Raw genomic sequence first — 21603 nt, forward strand, 5'->3', positions numbered from 1 at the left:
GTGTGTGTGTGTGCGTGTGTGTGTGTGGTTGTGTTTGATGTGATATATCTATGTTTGTGCTACAATATCATCACTGTCTATGATTTTAGCTGATCTTTCTCCGTAGCCCGGTTTTAAGAGCTTTTCAAACCAGTTATCGCGAAAACGTCAGGGCATTTTTATGACCTCCCTGTTAAAAACGGTCCCCGAAAAAAAAAAAAAAAATGTTGCTCAGACCTTTATCGCGGTAACGTTTGCCAAATTCTACCCTAGCAATCTAGGGTAATTACCCTGACATTACCCCGACATTACCCCGACAACCCATGTGTTAAAACGCACTCGCGGTAACATTCCTTTGATACACTCAACGGGCATGTGCAATAGTCCAAACAGAATAACACACCAGTGCACACACCGGTCTCCGATCACGTGCATGGATTGTAAGTATAACCACATCTTCTTCATGCTCTTTGCACATGAACGGGTAGGTTGTTATACGGAAGCTTACCCGGAGAAGGTTTTTGGTGTGAATCTGTTTAAACAGCATACCCCCTCTCTCCTCTGCGGGTTTATTGCCCAATGCGAAGAGTTTTGTTATCTGGATGTTGTCCCGATGTTGTCGGGGTAAGGTCTGTTAAAATAGAGCTTCAAACGTCAATGCTAATTTAAAAACCAAATTGTTTTGTCTGGGGGATCCCGTTGTTATTTCCTGATGTGCGATAAAATCACCTCCACCATCAGCATCGTCATCGTCATAGTCCTCAGGTTCATACCTTTCCCGATGTCTTGACACCTTTCCATATCGAGAAGTAAAGGATGATCATGACCAGGAGGAGACAGAGAGGCAGTTGCCATGACAACCCAGCCAAATCGAACAGACCGCTACTCTCGTGCCGCCTCAGCATCTCACGACTACAACAGAAAGGACAATACGTTCCATAAGTATTAAATGGCGGGGAAATATGTATAGAACATATGTGTATGTGTGAGTGTGTGTGTGTGTGTGTGTGTGTGCGTTAACACTGAGTGTGGAAGATGATTATTATTGATTTGCTTTGCAAGTTTATACACTTTTTTAGCAAGGGCAAATGAACATGTTTGCTGCTGACTTCATCTATTTTTTCTTCTGTTTTCAGACACATTTCCTGTAATGCAGTATCCATCAACATTCATTACCTACTTAGTATGAGATTCTTTGGTTTGATCAGAAACACATTGCTAACACATAGGTGTCGATTGAAATCATCCTCAGAATCAGAATAAGACCGTAAAATCCATTGATGCACGATTTTGATATGATAACGATATCAACTTCAACGATTCATATTTGTGATAATATTTTATGTTGCTATCGCTGCCTGAGAGAAGAGGAGGGGGAAAAATCCCCCGCCATTTTCGGCAGTCTTTTATTCTTTTGTGTGTCTTGTCTTGTTTTGCTTTCTTTGTTTTTGTTTTTATTTGATCATATCATGACCCACCAACAGATTCTGAATTAAACTGTACAATAGATAAATTTGAAGATTACGTAACTAATAAGGAAAGAAAAAAAAAAACTTTACCCTGCTACGATTCCAAACTGCTATTTCGAATTCCGCAAATCGGATCCACAAGTTTGTGTAGTGACGGTAGTATCCTGCATCTACTACAATAACCAATAACCAATCTGGGAATGTGCTTGTCATAACGAGCCATTATGATTCCAGATACAGTATGGTCTGGTACGTTGGTTTTGATCCGCTGCACACTAATGCTTGATTTCTTCGTCTCCCAGTATCACGATCTATTCACACGCATGTAGCCCCTCAGGAATAACTTACACAGAATACTTGATGTTTGAACAAGAAGAGGTTCTACTGAGCTAATACTGTTCCTTAAGGGAATGGTATATTCGCGTAAATAATTATACAACAACCAAACAACCGGTAATAGGAGTGTGATGGCGTGGCCGGTGACAATTGCTGCGGTCTTATTTTCTTCAAGGACTTAGGTTGGAGTTAGGGTTGTGATAGGGTTTTAGGTTTAGTTTGATTGTGGGTAGAATCTATGTTTGGCAAGGAGGTGCTATGCCTAGTACCTCCTTGGTTTGGCATATAGTGAAGATATTTCATGGGAGCAGTACTGTACTACTGAGTAATGTCGCAGGAGCAAATGTCATGGAACCGTTTTGTGTGAGTGTGTACGAAGGAGATAGATCTTACTCAAAGTATTCGGTGGCAGGGGTCGATCCCGTGGACGCGTTGTGCCACATCAGCTCGCCCTCGATCTCCTTCCAGGTGGCGTTCATGGTCTCGTCGAAGCACCACTCAGTATTCCACGTGTTGCCGCAGTACCTCCACGGGAGAAACTTGGTGAAGCTTGCGAAGAGGTAGTAGAAAGACCAGGCGATGACCACGTTGTAGTAGAAGCCAACATACCACGCCATCAGCACTACGGCCCAGCCCACTCCTGATTAATCGAAGACATAAAAATTTTGAAGAAGAAGAAAAAGGAGGAGGAGTAGGAGCAGGAGGAGGAGGAGAAGAAGAAGAAAAAAAGAGAAAAAAAAATCGAAAATATTATGTCTTAATTTTCATCGCCAAAAGGTTGTTGTAAATGACTGCAGAAATATAATTTCCGTGGCAATGGGGTCACGTTTGAGTTTACAACGATTAATGATACAAGTAATATTTTCCGACTAGGTATCTTTCCGGCACACTAGGCACAATTGTGATATCGCCCCTAGTATCGAAACGGAAATAATATCGCTGTGCTCTTGATATTCTGGCGGGTTCTTTAAAGTCTCATTAATCAACAAAAGACGGTTGGCTCTAGAGGAAGATTGTGATGACTTTAGTTAGTAGATATACTCGAGATGAAAATGTACAAAAATTCGAGAGTAAACCTATTCAATGATTTACTTACCACCGTGACACATTTAATAAAGAAGGCTTACACTCTTGGCGCGAGTGTAACGAATGAAATAGATTTATCCTTTGCCAATACCAAGAACTGAAGAACGTGCATGGTTTCCATGGGTACACAGTCTAATTACGTCATAAGACGATTTACAACTGTTTTAGCGCTCCCGACTTTGATGTATTACCTCGAAAATCCGTTTCTCCCCTCACCCCCCCCCCCCTCTCTCTCTCTCTCTCCCCATCCCTGTCTCGTTTTGTTTTTCATCTAGACGGGCAATGGTATCGATCTGTTTATTTTGTCATGCCAGTTCTGAACAAGTGTTGGGGACACTCTCAATATGTGAGAAATCTATTTTTAGGGAAATAGACGGTTATATCTTCAAACCTATCCGGAAGTGTTGTAAATCTAATCGTCCTTTGGTTTACCTCGTACAAACATTGCAGGGAAAAAATTCCACAAGGGTAACCGTTCGTAGAATAAACTGCATTATTCCTACAAAGAAAGAAAAGCTATTTTCGTAGTGCAACAGTTTACGTGGGGGTATATAAATACAAATGTATATATAGATAGATAAATAATTGATAACTAACTCCACCTTAGGGAGACAGTGTATGGAAAAAGTACAGTTGTATATGGAGCGTTGTCAGATATTATATATATATATATATTACACACACATACACAGACACACAGACACACACACACACATATATATATACAATGTATATATATATATATATATATATATATATATATATATATATATATACACACACACATATGTAAAGAGAATTTCACATAATAATTTCTTCTTTCTTTTTTTTTTGCAGGATAATGAAAGAGCATTTGACTAACCTCCTTCATCTAAGGCGAGGGAAAATATACGACCTTTAGCATATTAATGTGGTGATAAGTCCAAGTGATAGATACTTGTTATTATAAAAAAAGGAAATTCTGTGCAATTTTCTTTATATTTTCTCAATATCGTTCAACTACTGTGACATCACCAACGCGATGATGGCTCGTTGATTTAACCCAAAACACTGAAATTACCATACTGACGACTGAGTAGGCCCATATTACATTTTAACGGATTGTTCAATTTCTTGCCTTCACTGATCTTTTTCTTTTCCTCACTACTAAAAATATACTGCATTCACTAAGTTTAAATCCATAAGTGTCTTTTGGCTGAATTTCCAAAGAATCTCTGACAGAAGATTAAACGGAATCCTGCCTTTAACAGGTTTAGACTAGACATATCACATGATATTACAAACAGTCGGAATCTTTCGTTTCGTTTAAAGTTGTTTTTTTTTTCTTTTTTTTTTAATTCATATTCTGCACACATTGCCCTTGAAAAGTGATTTCAGAGTGTCAGTCAGGCTCGATTTGCACAATTACTAAAGAGAAGACAACGCATGTGCAAGAAAACAAACAATGGCTCATAAATATGACAAACCATAAGTCTTCAATGTGTTACTTGGTAAAACCAGGCACCCGATCCCTGGTAAAACTGTAACAGATGACCCTTCTAATGCCGGCGAGAACTGAGTTGAAGTACAGTAGGCGCTTCGTGTGAGGATGTTAGGTAGTGCTTTATTCTGTCTCTCTTAGAAATATCAAATCGTCTTCAAGTCAGTTGATTAAAGAAGAAAAATATTTTTCCATAGAAGCCAAGTATCAGCATTACGTCGAGAACTCTGCTCTCTTCTTGTTTATGATAAAAAGGTTGTACAGTATATCTTTTATGGCATTCTGCAACTTTACGGCACTCGGTGATTTTCTTGCTATCCCGGTGCCCCGCGCAGAGTGTTGGTTATCAACCCTCATCGGCTTGACTCATCAAACAAAATTCGTCCACCACTTGCGCATGTGTGTGCAAGCCAACATTCCATGGGACAAGCGTTTAAAAAGAAAACGTGCCTGAAATCAAAAGAAAACGAGCTGTTCGTCTCTCGAGGTTCGCGCTCCCTCTGCCGAGTTCGATTTGTCGTAGTAATTTGCTGCCATCATTCTTCTCAGCGCCCGATGCACACTTGACATTTTGTTCTTTGCCCATTATCAAAGCCATTTCAACAACATGGCCCCGTATTCTCAGCGGGGTCTTCTAGAGGGATGAGAAAGTTCCAAAGAGTTACAGACACGAGGGATGTTAGACAGAAGAAGTATACCAGGTCCCCCCCCCCCCCTTGGACAAACGCGAGACCCTAATCAGCATTGTGGAACTTCATTACCATAACAATGGTTCTCCAGTTTGCTGGAGAGCCATCAATCTGTCACGTGTATAAACCTTGTGAACCATTTCGTGAGAGGAAATTGGGTGAATGACATACGACCCTGTGAAAGGACCACCACACTCCGTAGAGTTCATTTCTCCGCCATGGTACTTTCCCGATAATTTGGAGTACTCCTAGTACCTCGATCGTCAAGCTTCTTCCCAGCCAGTCTGACTCCCATGACAAGCAGGATCCGAGTAACAACCTTAATCAAAGAAAGTTTTTTGTTTTGTTTTGTTAAAGGATAATTACATTTTTCATTACAACGGTGCTTAATGTATTTCGGGACTGTCATGTACAGGCAAAAACACGAAATCATGGGTGATGAACACGGACATCCATTCATGGTTATAACTGGGCACATCAGTTTTCTCATCAGTAAACCTGTACTGAACACCGTTACAGTTACTGTCAGTGCCACTATAATGCTACATCGAAGGGATGGCATAGTTATAGTTGACACGGGGATTCAGATTTTAACTTTTTGCTAGACAATTAGAAACCACTTGTGAAATATGAAAGAGCATACATAAAAGAGGAATTCAAAATTTATTTGATGAAAATCGGTTTTTAAATGGCTGGTATATAAAAAAAAAAATCACATAGTAAAACAAAGTGGTCCTATCAAAAGTTGGGTTACTCCTTTCATTAGGACCTCTTTGTTTTTGGATTTCTCAGCCATTTCAAAACCATTTTTTCATCAAATAAACTTTGAATTCCTCTTAAAATTGTATGATTTCTTTTCATATTTCATAAGTGCTTTCTCATTATCTCAAAAAAAGGTTGGAAACCTGAAGCCTCATCTCAACCAAAACTAAACCATCCCTTCAATGTACATCCACGAACAGTGAGATTTCAGAGAGGCTGTGTATCTAAGTATAAGCCTTCATGTGTGTGAATGCGTGTGTGTGTGTTTACTTGCGTGTGTTTGCTTTGGGTGAGAAGTACAAAGGTAAATTATTATTCCATCCAAGTTCAGTCACAATCTATACTCTTTGTGTTGTATGGATGTTTAAAACCAGTCAACCTCACTATGCCTGCGGTTATAGTTATCCCTGCTGGAAAGAACACAGTGTCCCACAGTGTAAGAACCACAGCGTGAATACAATGTGTACACAGTGTGATCACATTGTGAACATAGTGTGAAATCTTTTCACACTGTTAAATTCGAGCGTTTTAACAATGTGAACACAATGTGAGTCGTCAATTCACAGTTTGAAACAAAGCATCACTATATGTGAACACTCTGTGAAAACCACACCACAGTGTGAAATCATCTTCACACTGTTAAATTCGAGCGTTTTCACATAGTTGATTACATGAACACACTGTGAACACATTGTGGGACACTGTGTTCTTTCCAGTAGGGACGTTTTTTTTTTGTTATGATATGTAGTTGGATAATAATGTATGTATTATTCTCCTGTGTCATATCAATCATGTTCCATACTACACTAAATTTTCCACGTAGTAACTCTCTGTCTTGGAATCGTTGAATAGAATCATGGCACAAAACACATTAAAGTAATTGTAAAAGTAAGTGTGGATTGTACACGTGCATTAGTGTGAGGACATCAGGGAGGGGTGATTCTGTATCACTCCATCACTGCCAACGAGGCTGATGGTTTGCCTTCATCAAGTTAGTCAATCGAGTTCCTACGCGGGAAACGAGGTAATGTTGATAAATTGGTTCCTATGGAGAAACTGAGACGCACGTAGACCTGCGGTTGCAGACTCTTTTGAAAAACTTCGAACGAAAGAGTTTAGATTACAATGCGTATTAGTTTGTGCCTTCCATCAAAATCAAATTGCGTTTCCTACATGATACTTAACAGCGTCCCTTTTCTCAGAAAAAACGAACAAACACTAGTATATTATTTCAATTGATTTGAAACGCTGCAGATTAAGTGTAGACCCACCCCTCCTTAGGATCCCCACCCTGTCATGATTGATTTTCTCAGAATTTAAGGGCTTGTTAAAGGGGATTGTTCAATTTTCGGCAATACGCAAATGAGGTCATCCAACCAACATCGATAGTTGCATGTATCATCAGCTGACTGTAATTGTGAATGGTTTCTATTTCGACCATAATTTAGGCTAAATGCGATATATTTGATAGACAACTTAAAGAATATAAAGGAAAGTATATACGGGTACTGATTAAATTGTAACGCCATGGTCCTGAAGACTGAAAAGCCGTCAGTGTAAAATGGTGTATTTTACGAGGCACGTTGAAGTCTAAATACCTTCCGGCAATTTCGTTTTTGTCTATTTCGTTTCCGTCTAAATTTATGTTTATAGATTATTATAATTTTTTTTAATGAGTCCAGCCACGCCCCCTGGCTGAGGGATTTACGTCATAAAAGAAAACGATGCAGTGTTCTTAGAAAATGTAGTTATTCGTCGTCACACTTTCTTGTCAAGTCGAGTTAACGCAATTCAGCAAGTAGTCGTTACAGTTGATCTGATTTTCTGCGTAATGCAGGGACGTATTCAGGAATTCCGTAAAGGGGGGGGGGGGAAGAGGACAGGAATTTATATTTCTGGCGCCACTTCCGGGTCTCATCAGCTGACACGAAAACGAAAAAAAAAAAAAAACAAAAAACGGCCTTAACAGGTATTTTCTCATGCCACTTCAGGGGTAAATCGGCTGACAAGAAAAAAAAAAAGGCTAAAGCGCAATTTTCTCATACCACTCATGCATACTTAAAAAAAGAACAACAAATTAAAGGGGGCGCAATGGATGCGCCCCCTTTATCTTTTCTTGTTTATTTCTTTTATCCAAAAAACAAAGGGACCGTGCGCCCAGTGCCCCCCCCCCCCTTAGATCCGCCACTGTAATGGTTGCACATGTATTCCAAGTTGCAAGTGAACTGGGCGTTCTGTTTCATGTCAAGGGTATGCAGTCCTGAAAACGGGGGCAGTGGTCTTTATGCCTCTCATGTTATGTGTTGTCATTGTCGTGGTGATGCCAGACACGATTCATTTAATTTTGCAGCGACTATTCGCTGTGCGGTTTGCGGCTGGAACAGGAAAGTTCAGCGATCTCTCATTTCGAAAGAAAATCAATGGCAAAGATGAATTATGGACCATAACGAAGTTTAGCAGGCCAATGTCGCCGTAATGTGTTCCTGCTTAACCAAGAAGCTATCCGGCTGCTCTTGGCGCTCCCTCGTGGCGATACTGGGCTCTCGTCGGCCCTGCCCCGACGCTCCGGCCACTGTAGGGGAGCGTGGAGGAATGGTATTCACCGCGCCCCTGTCTAACCAGCCATTGAAATACAGACCATACTTCTGGGTAGTCGCGGGGCGAATTTTATGCAATTCGATTAGAGAATAATCTGGACAAAATTACGCGAATGTGATTGAATTGGCATTCTGGGACTCACATTTCTGCGGGTATGGCTCCCCGTAGAAATGAGTGAGTGCACGCGCACAGCCCGGACGTGCTTTTACCAGGTATTTGTGGTGCCACATTGTGATGAGAGGAACAGCCATCTTGCAACATAGTAAAAAAAAATACATCGTGCACATCGATGAAAACTGACTGGACTCTAAAAGTATAAGTAAGTAAGTAGAAAGATGGATTAAAAAAAAATAAAGCTCTGGAAGATGTAATCAAATGATGTAAATCGGAAACACATCATGTCAATACAAGACGGTGGGATGTCACGAACTCATGTGTCCCGATGAACTACAAAAGAATCTTTATCAATATGACTAAGCAATAATCTTTTTTCAATCAATTATTGTAGTCTTGTAGTTACAACCAAGCAATAATAAATGTTATAGGAGTAGTATATTATGCAATATATTATATTATATATTTATATATTATATATATATATATATATATATATATATATATATATATATATATATATATATATAACAATTGATATATCTTTATTCTTACAAACAAATGAGAGGCGTGAGATACGACGTTATCGCCTTTTCTTTCAATCATAATTCATTATGATTGAAAGTGAAACTTTATATTTCATCACTTTCTTCCTTTTCGTTTTTTTTTACATGAAATTTCTGCACTTGCTTCAATTTCGAAAGTCTGAAAAAAAAAGATTATATTCATCAACGTCAACGTGAACATGATTATATAGGAAATTGCGATTTAATCCTTTCTGTGCGAGGGCCAATGGACAGTATGCACAACGCTATGGTTGTGTGTGTGTGTGTGTGTGTGTGTGTGCCAATCGGCACTCACAGTACACAAAGGGTTAAAGACCGTCGTCGCCACAGAAATGGTCGCAAATATCCAGGCACGATACGAAAGTTCTTATACTGAGATGGAGGCACGCTTTTCGTACAAATGAGTTCGAGATGTTGTAAACCTCCGTAATACATGCCACATCTGGTCAATGGGAGCTACGGGTTAAATTGCAGTACTACTACTTCTTGTTTAAGTTGGCTTTAATGAAATATCATAGTGTAACCCAACTTACAGAGTGTTATAGAAGTTTCGCATATTCTCAGAAGAACAACTTATATGCACTATACAATAAGAAGATTATGCACTGATGTGACTATAACAGCTCATTAATTTGTTTGTGGAAAAAAATGTGACGGTCACTCTTTTTGTTAAGATTACATGTATGTATGTAGCGATTTCATCCCTTTCACCGTCCAAGTTATCATTCATTGCCAAATTACGGCAAGCACCCCACCCCCTCAAAACAACAACAACTGCAGCAGCAGCAGCAACAACAACAACAACAGCAGCAGCAGCAACAACAACAACAACAGCAACAACAACAACAACAACAACCGAAGACAATCATCTTCCCTCGCTTGACATAGATATTGTTATCAACCCTGATAGTCTCATTCTAATCTGCCATTTCCCAATATTCATGGTTCGATGGTAAGCCTCAATCAACATGGTGTGAAGGAGAGCGCAAGGGAGTCATTAGAAATAAATAGTTCATTTTAACACTGCATGGGGAGAATAATTATGCATCAGTATACATTTCTGGGAATCTTGCCCCTACTCTGATAGAGTCATTCCGATCTAGACTATGGAACATAGAGATAGACTGGTGACGTTTCCGAGCGAAATCCTGGTCAATGACGCTATACGACTTGTGGATATGTTCCCGATTGATTTGCATGTGCATGTTCAGGCCCGATGTCAGTTCTTGTTAACGGCAGAAATGGTTGGGGTTGGTGACCTGACAGGGCCATTCTCGCAGGGCCATGACTGTTCAACTGAACAGAGCACAATCTTCTAACATTTCGTAGAAAATACGTTTGAGACAAGCAGCCGGTCTACATACGGCTCTGCGAGACAGGGTTTTGACGAATCGAATAATGTAATGGAATATTGCATGTCAGTTTGGAACAGTTGATCTTGACGAAAACATAAATCCCATATAGCATTTACAATCTGTGAAGCAAGAACTCGTACAGCCACACACACACACACACGCGCGCGCGCCCTCGCACCACGTACACACACACACACACACACACACACACACAAACAAACCTGAACAAACCCAAAACAATAAAAAAGACCATGTTTTTTTTTTGGCTTGTTTGTTTGTTTGTTTTTGTTGTTTTTTTTAGCAGGAAATATGGGACGACGCGACGTAAAATGGGATGGATATTATCTTTGGCACAGAGGAGTGGTCATGGACTTACGTTTTGAAAGGAATTTGGAAACCTTCTTAACAAGGTAAAAAAAAAATTTAAAGGGAAATATGTAATTTGCAACGTTTCGCTTTTAAAGGGACTGTACAGTACCGGTTGAGGTGAGGATTCAGGTTTATAACATTTTTGGTGAGATAATGAGAGACCTCTCATGGAATATGAACGAGCATGTAATTTCAAGAAGGATTCAACGTTTCTTTGATAAAAATTGGCATTGAAATGGCTGAGATAAAGTTATCCAAATAAAACTGACAGGCCACGACTTTTATTAGGATCTCTTTGTTTTTCCTTGTTTTTAGATATCTCAGTCATGTGAACCGATTTTCATCAAATAAACTCTTGATTCCCCTAAGAATTGTATGTTCTTTAACATTTCATAGAGTGGTTTCTAAATATCTCGCAAAACATTACAAGCTGAATCCTCACCTCAAGCGGTACTGTACAGTCCCTTTAAGGATTTCCGCCAATTCTTAAGGAGGTTTGCATATCCCCAGAATTTCAGTGACAGAAGACATCAAAAGGAAAAATTAAAATCAAGTCTTGTCTGGATGTCGCGTCGATCCAGATGGCGGCAACATTTTGTGCATGATCGATACAAACAAGGACAACCAGCGACAGTTAGAACAGGGTGAAATCACAAAGTGCACCTTGCTCGTGTACCCCGCAGACCCCCGGGGATTCGGTCTGACCCAGTTGCACTATACTCCAGTAATCATGGCGTAAAAAACGACACAGAGCATGTGGAGGCCTACACAGAGCATGTGATGTGGTAATGTTCAACCTGACGAGTACATAGGTTCACTTTTTGGTATTAAGAGAAAGACGCACAAAAAGATTTTTACCGGTATGTTTCACTTGTCTTTTCTCAAAGCCTGTTGCTGCTAGAGGCCTTTCTACGTCAACACATTAATTTACCTCACGTCCGACAGCATTCGGAGACTTAAAAAAAAGAAGAAGCTATAATTATTAGGGAGCTGTGGCATAGTGGAGAAGACTCCCGACTCTCAAATGAAGGACCCGAGTTCGAATCCCGTCAAGTGCTTTTAACCGCCATGTCCCTGTCAACCCAAGTGTATGAATTAGCTCCTGACAACGATAGGGTAATAAACGACCATGCGAGGAAGCAACCAAGAAAACATCCTATTTGTACCGGTTGATGATTCTTTTTTCCCATTATTCGCATGACGTAACGTTACATTTTCATCAGCAGGGGTCTAAGTTATCAAGCTCCAAAATAATTTGTACTTTGTTTGTAACTATGCCCCCGCAATGGGTATGTCATGTTACCTTTAGAGATTGAGTCGGCTGATTGTCATGCGCTTTCATACATCAGGGGAAAACACATTAAAAAGTCCTATTCGTCATTTCCCGATAACAATTTTATCTAATATCTGAATAAGGGCCATGCCGATTTTGCTACTTTCAAGTGGAATACGGTGGAAGTGAACGTTAAGACACAATCGATCAAACAAACAACATAACATACAGACATAGACCCTGCTCATCGATATGATATACATCCATTTTCCCCTGTCATTGCTCCGCTGTTTCGTTGGCAATTTCCGCTGCCATCATGCACGCCGACTCGAGTTTAGAAGGAATACTGCGCACTTGAACTCTTGCTTGGTCTCTCGTCTGCATGGCAGGTCCGCGATCGATTATCGCTGCATGCGTTGATTTGTAAACCAATGTCATAAATGTCAAAATGCTGAGATTAATTCACTTCCAGCGGAGACCCATTCCCCGACGCCCGAGTCTGTCAGTATCAAATGTCTCCTTAGCAGGGAGAAGAAGCCTGGATGTCAACCCAACACCCTGACAAATCAAGGATTGGACGATGAAAGGTCACTGTACTGAAGAAGAAGACGTCCGAAACTTGTTTCTGCGTGACATCAAAGCACATGAAGACAATTTCCTCGGTGTGAATGAGTGAGGGTTAATTTTGGTTACATATTATACGGACTCAAATTGAATTGTGTGGTGTGTGTTATATACTTTGACATCCTTTATCGTGAATAGAACCATTGATTTGTAGCATTTACGATTTACCAATCACATTGTTAGTTTAGATCAAACCAGACACGTAGGGGTCCAGGGGTTTTTCTGTGAAGGCCCTGTAAGTTTCTCTGTCTATAGATTTAACGTCACAAAGTGAAAAAAAAAACAACCAAATGTTTTGTCCTAAACAGCAGATCCCAAGCTCGATTACTAGCCAGTGTGTGTGAGGACAATTTGCGATAGTTTGATGTCTTGCTCAACCAAGAAGGTGAGAAAAAGCAAAGTACCTGGAGATGCTGGCATAGGGATAATATGACCATCCGGACGAACAGTGTTGATATTAATGACGTTACGCTTCAATCAGGAAGGTCAGTATAATATAGTTACTTCTATTATCATCATTATTGTACATTTTATCATAAAGACTTTTATCATTATCGTTCTTATCATTATCGTGATTATTTGTACTTCCATCATCGTTATCATCTCATTTTGCTATCATGTGGATCATAACATCTTGTAGATACCTGCAAATACTGAAAACTGATTTCATGCGCTAAAAGCTCTCATAATACTCGCACTCTCCTGGATATTGTAGCACTTAAATTGATTCTGTATCTTATTTTAACTCTCTTGAAAAAAATCCACATGAAGCCAGACTCGACATGAGTCACATGCACGTCCCTGTTTCTGTGTGATGGCGTTATCCCAGTTGTACTTCTCCTTTATTACATTTGCTTTCTACGTTATGGTATAACGTTACGCCGAAAGATAATATTGGATTTGGTATGTATACGTTACGGGGCAGCAGCCGACGCCAATATCGACGCTTAACCTCTGACCACGTATTGAACGGGGCTATTTTTGTCTCCAGAACTACTGTCTGAGGGATTTTCCGCAATGCAGCGAACGAAAATAGGAATATAGGGGTAAATGAACACATCAACTGTGATTTCCGTGACACTATATTGATACATTCTTGGGACTATGGTCTGGGCTAAAAATATCCCAAGACCAACGGGGCTCTCGAGAGAAACGTGAAAGTACTCTGTAAAGACGCGAAATAGGACGACACATGCAGAAATGGCCCGAATTCATGGTTTAGGATTTCATGTATATACTACATGCTTTACCCAGTGTCAGATGCAATGATATCCACATTCTTCACCAGTCCAATGTGCTTATCGACGTATAACATCATTGAGCCAAGCTTGGGAACTATTTTTTTCCTTCGTTCAGTTGCTGTTGTTATCTTAAAGTTTGGGCCAATGTCGCCGCCATCTTCATTTCTTCGTAATACGACAATTTTCGGTTTTCGTGTTATCAGCCTTTTATAATCAGGTGTTGTGTCATAGTATAATGTGTTTTAGTAAAAGATGTGACAGTGAGAAAGTGGAATAGTAGAAGAAGAACACGTGTATCATAATCATAGAAAAATAAGATATCATACCAAATGTGGGAAAGATGAGAAGCGTGGAAAGAATGAAAGAAGAAGCAGAAAACAAGGACAAATAGGAGGAAATTGTGTAGGCTGTGCTGACCTTCTTGACTAACGAGTATTGTATGAAAAGTTATCATAAGGGACCAGCCATTTTTTTAATGAAGATCAATTAAGAAGACATACCACTGGTACTTGTACATTTGGAAGATTTTCGTGTATTGTGATGTTTATTTATATTCTACTGGAAGCAATAATGAGGATCCGCTACCGCATGAAGTAAACTGGTCACGCCAGTATATTCACTAAACACTGCATGTCGAACCGAAAGAAAAGGAGAAAGATTGTATTAATTTCTATATGCATGTTGAAGGTCGAAACACGAGATAACTCTGATTGAACAAGACGATTTGAATTTAGAACAGGAGAGACTGTAAAGGGAGAAAAGAACAATTATTTAACGGTAGAGGCATTTTGTATTCCGTTATGTCTTGCACGTAGAGGACCAATGTGATACAGTACGGCAAAGGAAACTCTTTTAGACTGTAATGAACATTAATTTTTGTTGAGTTCTAGACATCCGATTTCTTATATAATCGCCCTGAATTTGGGACCTAAGAGGGCCTACACTGTAAATATTAGATACAGGGAACCTCTAGAACCATAAATATTGGGGACCAAGGAATGTGGAGACCTATAATGCACAGACTGGTATTTAAAGTTGTGGAGGAACTATGACTCTTGGACAACAGTATCGGTAAAGGTCTGATGGGGTACTCATCAACCCCCTAGTGGAACCATGAATCTAGACTGCAAGGATGGCGAACTTTGATGGCACCATGAAGCTTGGTGCGAATCATGTCAACCATCAATTGCAGTAAAGGCCTGACAATTACGCTCTGCTTCCATGAAGCTCGGGCGCAACACCAAAAATGGAAACTTCCGATGGGAACCATGAGAGTTAAGCATAAAGACCATGTTGTTTCTGATAAGAACCTCTGATTTGGGGCTCAACGATAGGTGAGTATTGGTGGAACCAAACAATCTAAGGTGGAAGAACTGGTATAACCTCTTGTCAAAATTTGAATCTATGTGTGGAATATGGAATAGATGCCGCTGAGGGAACCTTTAATGCTATAAGGCACCACGACTGTAAATCTTTGGTGGAACAAATAACCTCCAGCCGCAAAGATGGTGTCATCTGAAGAACCCATGAATCATCTGTGCATGCAGGGATGTTCTAAATTATAACTGTATTATGAATCTTAGGCGTTGAAGGTAATAATCTCTGATGTAACCATGAATCTCATGTTCAAGGATTTGAAAACATTGGTGGGCATCAAATCCTATAACTTCCTTTTCCTGAAACCTTTGAAGGCTTCCATGGCGGTAGAACGATGGATGGTAGAAGGCTTAAAGGTGCACCACGTATTCTTTCTTGGGTATGTATGTGACCCTGAAAAGGACCTTCCCACTCCCGACGTTTCGGCAAGCATGTTCTAGCCGTTTTCAAGAGAATGCATGTAGACAGGGCCACATACATACCCCAGAAAGAGTACGTGGTGAACCGTTAAGCCTTCTACCACCCATTCTCTTTTCTTCTCACATTTTGCTCCTTGGAAATTGGCGTTTGCTAGTCGTAATATAAGGGTTTTGAGATGGAGACGAAGGAGGATGGACCGTGACGTTTCGCGAAAAATACTGCCCATAACAACAACATCAACAACAAGAAGAAAACGCTCTCGATGGAAGGGGTCGTAAGCTGGCTGGAACATGATTGCTGAACAGATGTGCCCTTTGTAAGGCAAAGTACTCTTGGGCATCGAGCCAAATTACTTACGAATGATCACATTGTGAAGTTGACTTTCTCTGGAGTTCAACGTTCACATCCAGTGTTTGCACTCGGAAACTTCGCTGGGGAGAAAGTGCCAGTCATGGGCGTGATGAAGCTTGTGTAGAATTGGTCTACACTTCGAAAGGGATAATGTCAAGGGGTATACCTGATCGTGTCTACAGCTCTGCTCTGTTGAAAATTAAGATCATTACGACCCCAGACTGGTGAAAGAGAATTTGAAAAATAAAAATAAAATAAAAGAGGTTCGTTATATATCTTATATTAAAAATAAGGTGCGCAGTAACGAACCTACGGAATAACGAACCATATTTCGTTTTCACATGAATGAACCTTGGGAACAACGAAGCTAATTTCATTTTCGGATTAAAGGAACCTTCCGAAAAACCCGAACCTCATTTCATTTTCGAATAAATGAACCTTCGTAATAGGAACCTACGGCAACCTTTGGAATATCGAACTGTAACCGATTAAATGAGGAGCAAAACAATGCTGCGTTTCAATAGCGCTATGATCATAATCAGATATCGTTATAACTGGCAAATGTTTATCACATGACCTTATAATTATGGTTTTATATTATGTAATGGTGCGTGATGTAGAATGTATACTGTACTAGATATATTTGGCATATCACGTGATGCCGATATGATTATTGCACAACACTCACACTATCTTATAAAACACACTATTCATTTGGATCTCAACGACATTACACACCGTATTTCTATTGATAAAGAGAATTATATTTGAGCCATGAAGAACATAAGAATATGTGAATTGATCATTGCACAATGATTACAGGCACTGACATAGTTGATTTCACAATGGAGAGCACTATGAAAGAGTGGGTTTTCAGAAAATTCTGGGGATGTTTCACAAAGGGGAATTAAGGTCGAACGTAAAACTTAAATCAATCTAAGGATTATGGTATGCCACTGGCTTCCATGTTTATGCAGTTGTATCTAATGTTTTCGGAATTCAATTCAACTTGTTATCAAAACTTACCGACAAATTCCATTATAATTTATCTTATTTTGTATAAGCCTCCAAAACTGTCAATTTCAATAGGAAGTTATAGAATACCACTGAAAAGCTTGCATAGCATACCATGATTTTAAGTTAATCTTAACTGTAAAGATCGACTTAGCCCAAGATAGCCTCCTCAGTGTTAGCACTGTCCTCGTAGAGCCGGGGTGTGGTTATTACTACCCGAGTACCGCTAGCATAAGACCCGAGACAGGAGGGACCTACATATTGGCTAGTTGCAGTTGGATATTGTTTACGCTTCCAAAAAAATTCTGTGAAGAGTACAAGGAATGTTTCAAAATGGTTTTAATGACATCATTTAAGTAATTCGAAGAAACGAAACGAAACCAATCTCTGGTTATCATTCAATAAAATGCACCAAAAACCGACGCGTCAATATTAAAATGATAGACTGAACTTCTGTTCTGCGCAGACAACAGCCTAGCCAGAGGAGTTTGTGACGCGGTGTTGTGGGATGGGAACACAACACACGGGCGGATCCAGGAATTCCGTAAAGAGGGGGCGCCTTTACAAAATTAAATGGGGGGGGGGGGGGGGGCGCACGCGCCCTCGCATTTTTCTCTTTTCATTTCTTTTGTTTTAACAGAAAGTAAAGGAGGCGCGCGCCCGGTGCGTCCCCGCCTGGATCCGCCACTGCAACAGGTTACTGTGCTTCTAAGATGGCTCAATGTGCATCCCCGGAGGCTCTGCGCTCGGCAAAACATACCTGCCACTCCGAGTCTGTAACGATATACGTCATAATAATGACAACCACGTGACCCCGGCATATCTTCGGTGGATGAACACTTATAACCAATGACCAGCTCGCTTCGCTCTGGAATCTCGCCAACATGAAAATTTGTTGTGTTGCCACCAGTGACTCTGTTTAAATGTGTCATTCATTTCCACTTGGAAGGAGGCATGCAGACCACATGTCCGTCACTTTTTCTTTCTCGAACAGGTGTATTTACCAAGCGGGAGGATATCCACTTGAAATAGGAACAATATTCCTAGCGGAGGTCATTAGAAACATGATCATCGAACTAATATTATGACTGAAAATGAACAAGACACTAAAATGAAGCTCCTCAAAATTTCCGGAAGAAAGTAAAAATCTATGATTATTAAAACTCATGCATACAACGGTAAACCTCTAGAATCAATCGAAAATAAAATATAACTTGTGTTTGAGAGCATATATGAGTGACAAAAAAAAAAAATAGGAACATCTTCGCCGCTTTTGTTTTTATCAAGAGGACCCTACAGATAAAGTGAACGTCTTCAAAGATACATCTTCACTCAAAACCGGGAGGTATCCCTCATCACAGGGAAAACTATTTTGAACACGTGCCAGTATCTAAACGGTTGCAATTTGGAACTGGAAAATCGCTGCAATAAATTTTGCGTAAAGAGATGAGTTTGATATTTTCAGCTTCACAGAGAATCAGTAAATCAGAACGTTTCTATTTTGCCTTGGCAGGGTTGCTAATAGCAACATCTCATCACATGACATAAACATCTGGCGCCTCAACACCCTATTATATTCCCCACACACATATACACACACAGACACAATGCACTTAACTCAAACATGTGTGACCAATTGTGTCTCCTTACACTTTGCAATACTTAATGTTTGATATACCTTCACGTCATCTTTGTAGTTCTCTGACCTGTCCCCCATCCAACATGTACATCAGCCTATTACCCGGCGACCGTATTTCAGGCCTACAGTATATTTGTGGCTTTACGCTGCACAGAAAGGGACTTTCTCAAGTTGTTGCCACTATGTGCATCCTGACTTGATGTCATTTGATGTCATCCTGTATTGAGTACCAAAGTGTGATGTCATAGAGTCATCCGTTGCCATGGAAACTGGTTCTAAACAACCTCACCTGACCCGAGTGTTTATGCGCGCACCTGGTTCTGACCTGAGCTAAAACAAAGGGCCGTGACATCATCACTTCGGTACCCTAGAGTTCCCTGACTTCCATTTCCCCCCCCCCCCCATACGTATATCATCCCATCCTGACTTCCATTGACCCCCCCCCCCCCCCCCCGGCCCGTACGTAAAATGTATACATGTATTATCCAATCCATGGCGGCAGTAATGTATTCTGCCCGAAAAGTTGTGTCTTTGTTGTTGTTTTCAGTTTAGTTTACACTTTCGGGTTAGTCTTTTCTTAGAACACATAGATCAGAATTGCTTTTGGGTTTGCATCTTGAGAAAGTTTACCCACAATCTCCTGCTGCCCACAACGCTATGCTTCGTGCCTTCATTGATTATAGTCCAATGCCAGTCTACGAGGGTGTGAAGGGTTCTAGGTCTCACGGGTTTAGATAAACAGAGTTGACTTTCTTGAAGAAATTATACTGAAATAAATCGATTGAAAATTTGTAGAAATCAACAGAAATCATATCCTTCTTGTCATATCAAGAAGTTCAGCTAGACACGAAGAATGATACATATGTATTGCACTGAATCTTTCTAATGTTTTAGATTTTCTTCTGTTTTACTTTTTGAATTCTATAACACACGTTTTTGTGAAAAAGTATATGCTAGGTTCGGGGCTAATATGACGAAGAAAAATGTCTTGGAAGAAACCGTCCGCCCCATACGTTACATCGCGAAGTCACATTCGGCTGATCTCTTGACGATAATTGCTTTCATGTATCGGGGGCAACCACATGCATGACAACTATGATAAATCTGTTTTGCCATCAGACCAAGAACGTAAACAACCGGAAAGTTATGACGCAGAATACCATGTTCAATGGAACTCGATTATCATTTTGTTGGATGACAGATTGCACTCACCATTACTCACTTTGTGGTTGAGTGCGATGAAAATGATGAAAATAGTCTTTATGATGTCATTTACACGAAAACAGCATCAATAGATGTATTAAAAAGTGAGCTGTCACGTGATGGCCTATCACGTGACGACAGCCTTATAATGTCGCCAAACATCGATTACCTGATTTTGGCGTTTTCACATTTAAGAGTTACTATGTTCTCCAATAATAATTCGTCTCAATTTATTTGCGAAAAACCTGCCTCAGAAGCAGGTAGAAATCCGGTAATGAGATTACCCCAATTGTTTGCAAAATGGTCTTTAAAAATGTGAGACGGTGGAGCTTCCGATTGATTAGGCAACGAAACACAGTCCGTCAATTCAAAACGACACTAGCATGTTTCGTGAAAAAAAACCCCAAAACTTAAGAGTTTCAAACCTTGAAAGCATATTTAAGCAGAAATTCGAACAGGCAGTTGTTTCGATGTAAGAATTGATTTGGTAATTGATATCTAATAAACTTAGTATTCAATATCATATTTCGTAATCTTCCAACCAAATCAAATGGCAAATATATAGCATTACGTTTGAACTAACTAAATGCTTGAACTCTAGGAGGATCCGCTGTGGATCACTGGTTAATACCATGGATTCTTAATCATGCAGTCCCAGGTTCGATCAGGGAGGTTTTCATCTCAACTCCCTAGTTCGATCGAGTCCACTGGCTGTACGTGTCCCCATTGCAGGCAAATAAAGGCACTTTATCGTTATTGCCTATCTGCAAATTTGTACAGCCGGCGACATTGTCAGGCATGTACGTTTGAAGATGAAAAAAAGAAAGAAAGACCCAGCTTCAGTGCTTCAAAATAGATATGAAATATTAGTTAGGGAAAGGAACAACAAATGTAAAAATGTTAATCAGTATAAACAATGTTATAAGTACGTTAGATAGGCAAAACGTGAGCAATAGTTTCAACATGTGACATGTCTATAGTAGCAGTTATGGTTTATTGAGAAAATTTGTGATATCTCCTTGTATTTGTGGCTTTATTGCAAAATGTTTAAATGGTATAGGATGTTTTGTGATACAGCTGAACTATACATTGTACGTATGCATCAAAATGTGATAACTCAAACATTTTTTTTTTCACTGCTCCCAATAGTAAACGGTGGCTTTAAGATATGCCCAGAGGCAAACACACAGATATGTATAAGTGATCTAGCAATTGGTTCATGGGATGAGTGCTGTGAAGACACGTTACCATAGTAACATACCTTGAAAGAGCGGGCATATCTTCCAGACACTGATGGCACCTGCCCTGTGGTACTGTCCCAGCGAGAGCTCCATGTAGAGTAATGGGATACCACCGATGAACAGAAATATGACGTAAGGGATGAGAAATGCACCTTTTGAAAAGATGACAACGAGAGAAACATTGATTAGACCATCAGACGCCTATCATATTTACATAAAAAATCTCATTCAAAGCTCGACAGTTCCAAGTGCATGGGAGACTTCTGACGATAAAATTTCATCATATTGTCATATCAAGCTACGTAGTATTCTGATAATACAATGTAATATTCTCCATGTAGATACTGACAGATATCACTATTTGTATGTGAAACATTAAGTTTCCATAAAGTTTTTTTTTTTTCTTATAAGTTTCCA

General features: G+C 39.9%; 1 protein-coding gene across 1 annotated transcript in view; it reads right to left on the reverse strand.

Annotated features, from left to right (window-relative positions):
• The window catches only part of LOC140232800 (sodium-dependent noradrenaline transporter-like), a 66127-nt gene that overhangs the window by 35327 nt on the left and 9197 nt on the right, over positions 1-21603 (reverse strand). Inside the window, exons 3-5 of the mRNA XM_072312917.1 lie at positions 21207-21338; positions 2178-2424; positions 753-891 (exon numbers count right to left, since the gene is read on the reverse strand). Coding sequence (XP_072169018.1) covers positions 753-891; positions 2178-2424; positions 21207-21338 — 518 coding nt within the window. The remainder of the gene's footprint in view (positions 1-752; positions 892-2177; positions 2425-21206; positions 21339-21603) is intronic.

This window comes from Diadema setosum, chromosome 9, assembly GCF_964275005.1.
Source record: "Diadema setosum chromosome 9, eeDiaSeto1, whole genome shotgun sequence".
Taxonomy (NCBI): domain Eukaryota; kingdom Metazoa; phylum Echinodermata; class Echinoidea; order Diadematoida; family Diadematidae; genus Diadema; species Diadema setosum.